General features: G+C 36.1%; 1 protein-coding gene across 1 annotated transcript in view; it reads left to right on the plus strand.

Moving 5' to 3' along the window:
- LOC103035060 (solute carrier family 12 member 7-like) overlaps window positions 1-9,906 on the plus strand; it is a 32,743-nt gene extending 22,837 nt beyond the window's left edge. The window contains exons 19-27 of the mRNA XM_007236807.4: window positions 25-220; window positions 1,683-1,852; window positions 1,955-2,086; window positions 3,283-3,390; window positions 3,720-3,830; window positions 4,717-4,871; window positions 4,998-5,012; window positions 5,635-5,768; window positions 6,632-9,906. Coding sequence (XP_007236869.3) covers window positions 25-220; window positions 1,683-1,852; window positions 1,955-2,086; window positions 3,283-3,390; window positions 3,720-3,830; window positions 4,717-4,871; window positions 4,998-5,012; window positions 5,635-5,768; window positions 6,632-6,723 — 1,113 coding nt within the window. The 3' untranslated portion in view covers window positions 6,724-9,906. The remainder of the gene's footprint in view (window positions 1-24; window positions 221-1,682; window positions 1,853-1,954; window positions 2,087-3,282; window positions 3,391-3,719; window positions 3,831-4,716; window positions 4,872-4,997; window positions 5,013-5,634; window positions 5,769-6,631) is intronic.
- The last annotated feature ends 3,148 nt before the right edge of the window (window positions 9,907-13,054 follow it).

The raw sequence follows: 13,054 nt of genomic DNA on the forward strand, positions 1-13,054 counted from the left end.
CACCAGCTCCCTGTTTCTTCACAGAACATTAAGGCAGCCATGGCTGCAGAAAAAACAAAGGGCTTCTGTCATGCTGTGGTGTGCTCTAACCTGCGAGACGGTTTCTCCAACTTGATCCAGTCCGCTGGCCTGGGAGGCATGAAGCATAACACTGTTCTGATGGCCTGGCCCTGCAACTGGAGACAGGCTGAGGACTCCTCCTCCTGGAAGAACTTCATTGGTGAGTGCATGCCAAACACATATCAACCCTGTTAACTCTTCCCACCTTCCAGCAAATCCAGGCTGGATTTGTTGAACCTCAGTCTGAAGGCACTTTCTTAGATGGTACAGATTTTTGGGTCAGTTACAGGCTATTATTAACTATTTAGTAGCAGAAGAAGAAATACTGGAAGAAGAACTGGTGTTTTGCGGAAATCGGGCTCTGCTTCATGTGCATGTGCATCATACACCAGTGTACAACATGGGTGCAATAGATGATGACTCTATACTCTACTGTATCTACTGTAACTGTAGATTATAACTTATTTATAAACAGAAATAAAAGTCATCCAGGGAAACCTGTTAAACTCATTCTGCTGTTTGATGCACCTTCATGCAAAATGGAATCAAATTCTTTCAACCTGTAAAGGCAACTTTCTGTATTGACAGGATTACAGCACAGACACCATGTCTTATATTAGAAGAGCAAAAATATAGCCTGGAGCTGCAGTTACCTTTGTTAGCTATCTCCTGAACTCTGAGCTGATCAGTGTGCTCCAGATTATAATGTGCACCATCAGTGAATGTGTATTTTCTGGTCTATTTTTGTACATGAGGCGCAACGGATTATAAAACACGTTTTAAGAGACACTATAAGGAACTTCTAATTCAGCAGGTCTCGCTGCTGGGTGGTGGTGTGAGGTAGCTAACTAAGTTAAGTAAAGCTAAACTAAGTAAACCAAACTGTTATAAAAAAAAGACTTTATTTTAAAATCAAACGAGCACTGGATGTTAATCTACACAGATTTCTCTTCTGAAAAAGGTTTATTTGGGTGAGTATACCGTTTCTGTTTATCTACAGTTAGCTTGGATTAACGAATTTCTTCAGAGCTAGACTGGAGCATTAGCATTAGAGGCTAACAGCTCCAGCAGTGCTAGTCAGGGTTAGGATAATACTCCCCTCTGAACGGCTAAAAAGCTAGCGCGATTAGCGGGTAATGCTAATGTAGCATTCCGGTAGATATTTAAGCAAAAGCTAAATATTTACGGACTATTGTAAAATCAACAAAATAGTCTGTAAATAATTATAACTAGCAATTAGTAAGGGGTGTAAGACTAGACTCACTAGTAGGTTCTGATACAGGGAATGGAAGATTACAGGTGCTCAGGAATTGGTGATTTGAGACTATTAATGAAGTTTATTACCAGTAAATCATCAAAAGGTGTCACTTACATAAAAAAAGCTTTAATGTAATCTATTGCTACTGGCTTATTTGCCATTCAATTCTTAAACAGTGCAAAAAGCATTAGAAGTATTAGTAAAGTGTAGACGTGATTATGTTTCATATGGACCATAGAAACATCTCTGCTGTCTCAGTTTTAAATCAGATTTTCTGGTTTCTCTCTGATCTTGGTCGTCTCCTTGAGTTACATGGAAATGAGAGCATTATTGTTAGCCAATCAAAAATCTCTTCCCCACACAGAGACAGTTAGAGAGACCACCTCCGCTCATCAGGCTCTGCTCGTGGCTAAGAACATCGACAGTTTTCCCTGCAACACGGAGCGTCTGACTGAGGGCACCATAGACGTGTGGTGGATTGTCCATGATGGAGGTCTCCTCATGCTGCTGCCCTTCCTTCTCCGCCAGCACAAGGTACCAGCCTGAAAATAAATAGCTGTGTATGTTTGAATATATGACTAGTTGTCAAATTGACAGTAACAGAGTCTGATTTTGCTGGGGGGGGGGGGGGTTTAGGTGTGGAAAAAGTGCAAGATGCGCATCTTCACTGTGGCTCACCTGGATGACAACAGCATTCAGATGAAGAAAGATCTGTACATGTTCATATACCAGCTGCGCCTGGACGCCGAGGTGGAGGTGGTGGAGATGGTAAGAAATGAATCCAGTAACAGTGATTTCTTAATAAGGTCTCAATAAAGGAACTTTTTTTAGAGGGGAAATAATATTTAATAATTATTTACTATTTGCTATAAATAAAAATAAAAAAAGTATTTAATCTTATGCTTTACTTATGGATGCACAAAAAGAAATAAAATTATACAAACAATGTGCACTGTTATGCATTTGATGTTAAATACTAAAATATTTAAAACCAGTAAACTCCTATTTAAAGTAACTGTAACTGTTCTTTCAAAACAGTCTAAGACTAAAGTTTTATTTAACCACTTAAGCATTTTGTTTATTTTTTATTTATCAAGGTTCTTTTAAAGATAATTTGCCTACTAAAGAACCTTTAAACATGCTGTTTTTAGCGTGTAGTTGTGAATTAATATCCTCTAAATTCCTTCCAATTGCTTTGACCTCAATGAAGCTCAATGAGGCCCTCTTGTAGGCAATGTGGGCCTAGACTTGAGCAACACTGCAAAAATTTACATAAAATGTGTATGTTGTATGCAGAGGCATGCAGACATAGACATCAGGTGGTGCCCTTTATCAACCAAAGTGCCCTTTTGATACTTCGTTTTTTTGTTGTTGTTTTTTAAATATTATTATTATTAAGATTTTACTGAGGCCGGTTTGAAATGATCTTTTGAAAACCTGAGCGATTAAAAAAGAATGAAAACAGAATGCCCTGAAATCAGCTCACACACACGTTTAGAAAATGTTACAAATAAAAGTCAAATTTCATTCAACATGTGCGTGTAATTTTTTTTATAATTTAGTGTTCCACTTGTGCTAAAAAGTGCCCATTTTCCCCTTTGAGCAATTGCCCCCCAAAATGTCTGTGCACGCCACTGGTTGTATGCATATATAATATGCAGTATTTGTCCCTGATCAGTGTACCTAACCATTATGCTTTAATTAATTAATTAATTACATTAAGAATAATAATAATAATAATAATAATAATAGACACAAATGTGCCTTTTCATGCATGTAAATATTTAATATTAATATTACCAAAGTAATAAACTTTTATTTACTTTAAACTAACTATTGTCTTTGTAAAACTGTGTATAATTAATAGTATTAAGCTCATTAATGCACTACAAACCAGCAGATAAATATGTGGTTAAATCCATGTTGTCACCTTTTCAGTACTTTTTGTTGTCTATGTTGTTCAGCATGCGAGTGATATCTCAGCCTTCACCTATGAGAAAACCCTGGTTATGGAGCAGCGTTCTCAGTTGCTCAGGCAGATGCAGCTTTCCAAAACAGAGCGGGAAAGAGAGGTAAAAATAATTCTTCACAGATGCAGCATTATGGAGAATGTTCATCTTATTTCACTTTTGAGCTTTTATAAATACTTACATTGCACAGACATTACTCACTCAGCTAACACAAACAAAATATTATATAAAAAATCCAGTAGTCTTATACAGTATGTGTAGTTGTTATAACTGTGTTTGCATGTTAACATCACATAACTGACATCAATGATCCGCTATGTTACAAGTCATAAATCATACTGAAAAAATTATACTGACTTCAGTGGAGGTTTAATGTATAAGGGATTTTTTGTTCACCATATATAAATAGCATGTCCTGTGATCTATGGCAGATTCAGAGTATTACTGATGAATCCAGGAGCTCCATTAAGAGAAAGGACCGTCCGAAGGACCCCACTCCCAACACACTGCAAGTGCCAGGAGCGGCACCTCTAGAGAATGAGGTACGTGTTATTTTTTGTTTACGGTTGTTAGTATTGTTTATTACAATTGCATATATTTATGCAATTATACATAAATCCAGATTTTTTTACAAGCCATTACAATAGGGCAACAGCCTGTACACCTCTGTTATATAAGAGAATGAATACTCTGTAGCATGGTAACAAATAATTGCAGTTCCAGTGGCTTCTCAATAAGGTCTCAGTAAAGGAATGTTTTTTAGAGGGGCAATAATATTTAGTTATTATTATTTTACCATTTTACCATTTTTTATTTAATCTTATGATTATCTTATGGATGCACAAAAATAAATAAAACTATACAAACGGTATGCATTTGATGTTTACAACCAAAATAAAACCAGTAATCTCCTGATTTAAACTAACTGTAACCTACAGTTCTTTCAAAACAGTCTGAGACTTAAGTTTTATTTAACCATTTAAGCATTTTGTTTAATTATCATGGTTCATTGTAGATTATTTTCTTGTACTAAAGAACCTTTAAAAATCCTCCTAAAGAGCTTGCTTCAAACAGACTTTAACTTAAAAAATATCCTTAACTACTTACTCTGTACAGGCTAGAATTAAAACTTAACCTGCATAACAAAGAACCAGCTAAGATTTCAAATATTTTTAGTCATGTTTCTGTGTGGATTCTTAGCTTTTTATAAATCACTCTTAAAGAAATCCTGTTTTCTGCACGTAGTTGTGAATTAAAGTCGTTTCCAAAATTCCTGCCTCTGACTTTGGCCAGAGAGAAGATCGCTGATTTCCTCTTGTGGGCAATGTTGACTTAACATAGAGCAACCCTTCAGTAATCAACAAATAATGTATTTATGTATTATGCAGTATTTGTTTTTGATCAACAATGTGTTTCTTATTCCACCAGGCTCATATGTTTCATGGAAAAAATACAAAGTCTCATACTGGCAGCCCAAGTTCTGACCACGTCCACATGACCTGGACCAAAGAGAAGTTTATCAGTGAGAGGAACAGGCATCGTGAAGCTAGCCAAGGGGTACGGGACATCTTCAACATGAAACCGTGAGTATATATACACATATATACATACTCTGTAAATATATATTTATGTATTTCATGTAATTACAAATTTTTGCTATTCGAGCTTCAAAATCTAAAAGCATGTGTATTTTGTTTCCCCCTTTCCAGAGAGTGGGAGAATCTGTAAGTCATAATTTATTTTGTTTAAAGTGTGTATGTGTGTATGTGTGTAAGTGTGTGTGTGTGTGTGTGTGTGTAAGTGGCACAAAATAATTTTTTTGTTTGGATGATATTTTGTCGTAGAAATAGCTGCAATGAATGAAATTATTTTAATTTTAAAAACATTGTTTGCCATTGATATAATTCAAATATAATAGCATATTAATGCAGTTATACTCTTTTACAGAGTAGTGAACTTTTGGAATAGCAATATTTAAAAAAAATATATCCTTAACGTATTTAACATAGTTTGATTGTACAGCCACATAAATGTTTTTTTTTTTTTTTTTTATAAAAACATAATAGGCAATATTGAGTTTATGTCCACATGCTGTAGGATTTGTTGATAACCTAAATATTGAGACCTGTGTGTAAATATGGCTAACATGCTGTACAGTAGATGATAGAAGCACATAAATATAAGCACATACTTATATTTATGTTGTGTGGGTACGAGAATGACCCATAATTGAAAACCTATGCAGCAAATAAGACCGTAAAAATACTTGTATTCTCTCATTGGAAGAGATGTACAGATTTACGGCTTTGTTTTTAATAAGTACTGTCATTCATTGTTCTCTTGCAGAAACCAGTCCAACGTGAGAAGAATGCACACTGCTGTTAAACTGAATGAAGTTGTGGTCAACAAATCCCAAGGGGCTCATCTTGTCCTGCTTAATATGCCTGGACCTCCTAAAAACAAGGGAGGTGATGAGAACTGTATCCTTTTTTACAGCATTGCTGTACAGAGTTGCGGCTGGGGAGCTTTTAACATATTACCTTATCGTAAAAATGTTGGGGCCTACAGAAAAAAATTATACGTCATTATATCTGTTAATTCTGACATAATTGCCTGCTGGGTACAGCAGTGCTAAAGCAATTTTATGGTTTTTAAACTGATTAAATCCCACTCTAATGAAATAGCCTGAATATTAGAGAAAAAAAGGCAAAAATACAAGCATTTTGGAAACATTTTTGAAGGTTTTTTTTTTTTTTAACTTTAGCTGCCAAAAGGAGGGGGATACCAATATTTGTATGACACCAAAAGGTTACAAAACTGTGAATTCTTTCAAATCAAGATATACAATGTTGTTCAACAGAATAGTAAGAGGTTTAGAAGTCAGGCTTAGTGAGGAGCCAGAAGCGTAAAAAGTAGCCAGTCAGAAGCTTTTTTGCTTCAGATGTCACATTGACAACAAGTGGGAGTGTTAACATTTAGAATAAGTCTTCATACACCACTGTGTAATAAAAAAAAAAAAACATCCTCTCTGTTTTATTGTAAATTTGGGTTAAGATACCGTCAGAAAAGGACTGTACATTCAGCCTCTTGGGGCGTGCCAGTCGGGTTGGAACAGCAGACATGTATTTTATCATCATAAAATTACTTTTCTTAGACAAATAACTTGTTTTACCCAAATGCTGCCAGGAATACGTGTGCAATATTTATAGATAAACACAGCTCTAGATGTTACTTGCACTTGCCATAACGGTACTAACATCAACTGCACTGAACTGCAGTCTGAAATACATTCATTAGCTTTTTATGCTGAATGATCATCTGTTCCTTAACAGGCTTCTTTCAGATATGGAGTTTTTGGAGGTTTTAATGGAGGGCTTGGATCGGGTTCTGCTTGTACGAGGTGGAGGTAGAGAAGTCATCACCATCTACTCGTAGCAGACGTGTGTGGACGGTGCACTGTTTAGAGTGTGTGCTCAGAGGAATTGTGTATTACTCAGGGTAGGAAAAGAATAAGGAGACATGTCTTCCATGCAAAGGACTGGAATTTCACACATGACAGCCTGATTTTATGCACTCAAAGCAGCCAAAACTTAATGCTAAAAACCTGCTTTATCTGGTTGTTTTTTTTAGTAATTTTATTTTTATTTTTAAACATGCTCTAGTTTTAGTGTGATACGCTGAAAAAAGACAAGTGCAGTTTTTATTATTCTTATATTCCCAACATGATCATTATTAGTATACCCTTTTATAAAATGCAGCTGTGTTAGAGATAAAATCGTATTTCAGCCACTGCTGAATCATTTATATTTTTGATAAGTCAAAAATAATTATTTAATTTTTTTTTAATATAAAAATGTAAGTTTTTATCACTTACTAGATAATATTAATCCAGTATTTTAGTCACATGGGACTACTAAAAAATGCAGATTTGATATTTTTCCCTACATCAAAGTAACTTTAGGTAATTTGTCTTTAAACCTAAATGGGTTAAGAATAGGTTAAGAAATTATGTTTTATTCAAACTGTATGTCAAGTGGTTTTGGTAAATTTCAGTGGTAAAACATACTAATTATACTCACATAATAATATTAAATAATGAGAGATCAAATTATTATTTACACTTGATCATGAAATCTTACCTGAGAGGATATCTTGAGAATGCCCACAGCTGTGTTAGGAGTGAGGTGTTATCTTGTGACTGAGGTGCATGGTCATGGCAAGCCGATGTGAATTATCAGAGTTGGAGTGAGGCCTGATAGTGAGCCTTAGTGTGGGTTGAGGAATGTTAAGTGCCTATACTTAACACTAACACTACAGTAATGAAGTGTCTCATCCTTGTGAAACGTGTGCACAGGGAATATGTAAGATAAAGCATTACCACCCACAGTGGACAGAGCAGTGAGTGATAATGATTTGATTGTCCACGCAAACAGACAACCGACTCTGATAGAAATCACATTAGCATTCAATATAGAACTGGACGTGTCCCATGACTTTCGGCATGTTTGACATTTGACCTTGTGTGTTGATATGCAACTCTGGGAAAAAAATAATAATAAGAGACCACTTAAAAATGATGAGTTTCTTTGATTTTACCAAATTGAAAACCTCTGGAACATAATCAAGAGTAAGACTGATGATCACAAGCCATCAAACCAAGCTGAACTGCTTGAAGTTTTGCTCTAGGAGTAAAGGCATAAAATTATCCAAAAACAGTGTGTAAGACTGGTGGAGGAAAATATGCCAAGATGCCTGAAAACTGATTCAAAAACAGGGTTATTCCACCATTGATTTCTTTGATTGATTTATTGATTTCTGAACTCTTAATACTTTATAATATGAACTTGTTTTCTTTGCATTATTTGAAGTCTGAAAGCTCTGCATCTTTTTGTTATTTCAGCCATTTCCCATTTTCTGCAAATGAATGCTCTAAATGACAATATTTTTATTTGGAATTTGGGAGAAATGTTGTCAGTAGTTTCTAGAATAAAACAACAATGTTCATTCTATTCAAGCATAGGCCTATAAATAGCAAACTTTGAGAAGCTGATTCAGAAACTGAAGTGGTCTCTTCTGAACTTTTTTTCAGAGCTGTATAAAATATTAGTATATCCATATGATATACTCTTCTGTGCTGCTATTTTAGTAGGAAAGCCTTCATTCTTTTCAAATGAGGGAAGGGCTTGCACACTGTGTGACTTTTGCACAAGTACAGTATAATTCTTTTTTACAGTTCATTTCAACCCTCTGTTTGTTCTTGTTTTGAGCTTCAGTGGAATGGAAACTGAATGATATTCATCTATTCAGATTATTTTGTACTGACTGAGGAGTGATTCTAGAGAAACAAACATACGAAAACCAAAGATCAGTCCTATGATATTGTCCTCCTTTCTAAACACAGGACAAATGACCCAGACACGGAGTTACTGCAGGTTGCATTGTAATGAACCTGCCTGTTTCAGTTTAACTAACTTGTTTTTAGGTTTGTGTTTAGCCTGCTTTGTCTCTAAATTCTCCATAGAGACTGAATCCTGTAGTCTTGAATATGTTTGCAGTCACATGACAGTGTTTGTCCTATATTTAATTTTAATAGGACATCAATTATTGTTTTTTTTTTTTTTTCTGGGGATGTGTAGGATATTTATAAGAGACATCTTTAGGATGTGATTACATCCAATGAACAAAATGACACACAAATACATTTCAGTGTTTGATTTGTACTGATGCACACTAATCTCTGTCAGAGAGGCTGTTCTTTAGCTTCCTTTTACAGTATACTTGCAATTAATTTAAGTTAAGTTAAAGTAATGTAACAGGGCTCTAGGACTTGTAGAAAGTGCTGTTGCTCATGCATCTTATTTGTTATTTCTTGTTTTAAAGGTTCATTTCATCTTAATTTGTGCCACAGTTAACTTATTAACATGACTGTTGCCAATGTGTGTAACTTCTGCATAATTTAAGATGGAGCAGAAAATGTAATATTTCAGATTCACATAAATATCTTGTTTATTAAAACACTATTATAATCTTTTAGAAATCTAAGACACAGATTATTGAGATCAAAGATTTACAGCAGCTGTTGAGACACCTGTTAACAAATTCTTACTAATCTTTATTGTCATTTAGCTAACTTTTAGTGAACATGACGAGTGAGCTGTTTCAGTAAACTCGGACAGTGAGAGTGTGAACAGATAATAGAAATAGAAAAAGGTTAAGAGATCTTTTTATTAGCTGCTGTAATATCTCTGTACAGTATTTCAAAACAACCACATCAGTTATACTCTCTCAGCCATGGGCCATAAAACTAAATGAACTAATTCTTTATGCTTATCCTATGGATAGAGTGTCACTTGAGGAAGAATATCTGTTGGTTTCCTCATTTTTAGACATGCATGTGAAGTATTGTAAAAGACAAATAGAATAGGACTTTTGGTTAAAATATTTCAGGTGGAATTTGCCAAGATTTCTGTTTTTTGAGGGAGATTTTTGAGAAAGGTTCTATTTGTAATTTTTTTAAATACACTTAAATCTGTACATTTGAATTACAAGTGTATATTGTAGAAACACTGGTATTTTTATTGAATACAATCAATAAAAAATACACATTGACTGACTAAATTGTTGTTTTTACTTGCTTTTCTTAATAATAATAATAATAATAATACTTTATTTTTATATAGCGCTTTTCTAAAACCCAAAGATGCTTACAGTCATCATTTGTGAAAACAAATAGAAACATTACACAACAAGTGGTGACAGACAATCAACATAGTACGAGAACAGACAGCAGGGATAAGTGGTATAGTACATTAAACAGAGGGAAGGCCGTAGGCAAGAGAAGAGAGGTGAGTCTTGAGTGTAGATTTTAACAAGGAAAGAGAGGAGGATTGTTTGACCGCAGATGGGAGAGAATTAGTTGAGGAGCAAGTCTGGAAAAAGCCCGATCACCGACGCCACGGAGTTTAGAGGCTGGGACTTTAAGAAGTCCAGCAGTAGCAGACCTAAGGGATCGAGATGGTCTGTAAGGAAGAAGGAGGTTTGACAGATAAGGAGGTGCAAGATTATTTAATGCCTTATAGGTAAGTAAGAGAATCTTGAATTGAATCCTGTATTTAACAGGGAGCCAGTGAAGATTTTGGAGAACAGGTGTAATGTGTTCATGGATGCGAGTGTGAGTGAGTAAACGGGCAGCTGCGTTTTGTACCATCTGGAGTTTATGGATAGAGGAAGAACTAATGCCAGCGAGCAAGGAGTTACAGTAATCTAGTCTGCTGGAAATGAAAGCATGAAGGAGTATTTCAGCAGTGGACTGAGTAAGGGATCGTCGAATTTTAGCTATTCTGCGCAGAATGCAGTTTTCACCACAGAGTTGATGTGAGCTGTAAAAGAGAGAGTGGAATCTAGAAGAACGCCCAAATTTCGGACTTGGGTAGAGGGAGAGATTACTGTACCGCCAAAGTTGAGAGAGAGAGTAGGAGTTTGATTGAGGACTGCTTTAGTGCTGATTAGGATGAGCTCGGTCTTATTACTGTTTAGCATGAGAAAATTATCCTTCATCCAGTTCTGGATCGCAGAGAGACAGCTTTCTAAATGAGTAGTGGGTGGGTTATTGATAGAACTAGTGCTAGGATAAATTTGGGTGTCGTCCGCGTAACAGTGGAAGTCTAGGTTAAAGTGACGCAACAGAGGCCCAAGAGGAAGGATATAGATGATGAAGAGGAGAGGTCCAAGGACTGATCCTTGTGGTACTCCGTGTTTAATCACAGAGGTATGGGAGGAATAGCCAGCCAATGAAATAAATTGTTTTCTGTCAGTTAGGTAAGATGAGAACCAGTCCAGGGCAGTGCCAACGATGCCAAGTTCACAGAGTCAAGATAGAAGGATAGAGTGGTGAATTGTGTCAAATGCAGCACTTAAATCTAGTAGCAAAAGAATGTTGAGAGCACCAGCATCAGCAGCTACCAGTAAATCGTTAATAACCTTGACCAATGCCGTTTCAGTACTGTGGAAGGGTCGGAAACCAGATTGAAAGGGTTCAAATAGGTTTTGTGATTCAAGATAATGTTGCAATTGGCAGGCCACAGTTCTTTCAAGGACTTTAGACAGGAAGGGGAGATTGGAAATAGGGCGATAATTGTTGAGGTCAGAAGGGTCGAGACCAGGTTTCTTTAGTATAGGAGTGACTGCAGCCGTTTTGTAAACAGATGGAACCTGACCAAGGAGAAGTGATTGATTGATGAGAACAGTGAGGTGGGGGAGCAAGGCAGGTACGCAGGCTTTAGTTAAGTTGGTGGGGAGTGGATCTAGAGCACAGGTTGTGGTCTTAGAAGACATTACAATATTAGCGATAAAGGAAGAGTCAATACTGTTAAAGGCAGCAAGAGAGGCGGAGGAAATGTTAAAATGAGAGAGGTTGGTAGTATGAGAGGAGTGAGAGGGGGGTCCAGAAGAAGCAGAGATCAGGGATCTATGAATATTTGCTATTTTGGAGTCGAAGAAGTGTAGGAAAGTGTTACAAAGGGCTGGAGAGGGTACAAGAGTGCTGTCTGGACTTTTAAATAGCTTATCAACTGTTGAGAAGAGGTGCCGAGAGTTTGTTCTATGCTGACTGTTAATGAGGTCAGAAAAGTAGGTTGTCTTAGCAGCACTAACAGCATCTCTATATGCAGACAGATGTTACTTATATGCATTCGCGTGAACAGTAAGTTTTGTTTTTTTGAAGAGACGTTCTAGCTGACGACCAACCTGTTTCATGCTATGTAGATCTGCAGTATACCAGTAGGTAGAAAAGGTCACCATTTTTGTTTTCAGGGGGGCTAGTATATTCAGGGATTCATTAAGGGCAGAATTTAGCAGCAGTGCATGTGATTCAGGAGAGGATTGGGCAGAGGTAACAGGAAAGATGGAAGAAATAGATTGATTAAGAAAAGAAGGATCAATAGACTGAGTCTTACGGAAAGAGATACAGGAAGATCAGAGGGACAGTAAACAGGATAAGTTTATGATCAGAGAGTGGAAACAATAGAGAGTGAGGGTTGAGAACAGGCAGCGAGGAGGTACAGACTAAGTCAAGGGTCCGACCTTTGACTGCGGTCAAGCCAGCCCCCACTTCAAAACGCTTGGTCAAACTAGCCCCCACGCTGTTTCTTAGAGCGCGCATACACTGAACATTTCGGCAAGCGTGAGAAGGAACACATTTCAAAATAAAAGTCCCCCCCTTAATATCATGACATTATGCTATGGAGTGGTATTAAAAGGAATCCACATGATATCACATGTTATGTCTGATATCACATGTCAATTTCATGTAGTCCTGGTAGTACACAAAATAAAAGCCCTGTAAATTATAACAATTATGTTAATTAAATAATAATAATACTAATAATACTACTACTAATAATAATACTTGTGTGTGTCACTTAATAGCAGGGCATTATAATGTGTCATTTCAAAATAAAGGCCCTTTAAATTGTAACATTTATGTAATTTTACACAATGTTTAGACTGTTATTAAAAGAAATCTGTCTATCACAGTTCAATTTCATATAGTCCTGATAGTACACTACTTGTATGTGTCACTCACTTAAAATCAGAACAATTTGATGTGTCATTTCAAAATAAAGGCCCTTTAAATTATAACAATATTTTATTTCAACACAATGTTTAGACTGTTATTAAAATAAATCTGTCTGATATCACAGGTCAATTTCATATAGTCCTGATAGTACACTACTTGTATGTTTCACTCACTTAATATCAGAACATT

The sequence above is a fragment of the Astyanax mexicanus genome, chromosome 18 (assembly GCF_023375975.1).
Source record: "Astyanax mexicanus isolate ESR-SI-001 chromosome 18, AstMex3_surface, whole genome shotgun sequence".
Taxonomy (NCBI): domain Eukaryota; kingdom Metazoa; phylum Chordata; class Actinopteri; order Characiformes; family Acestrorhamphidae; genus Astyanax; species Astyanax mexicanus.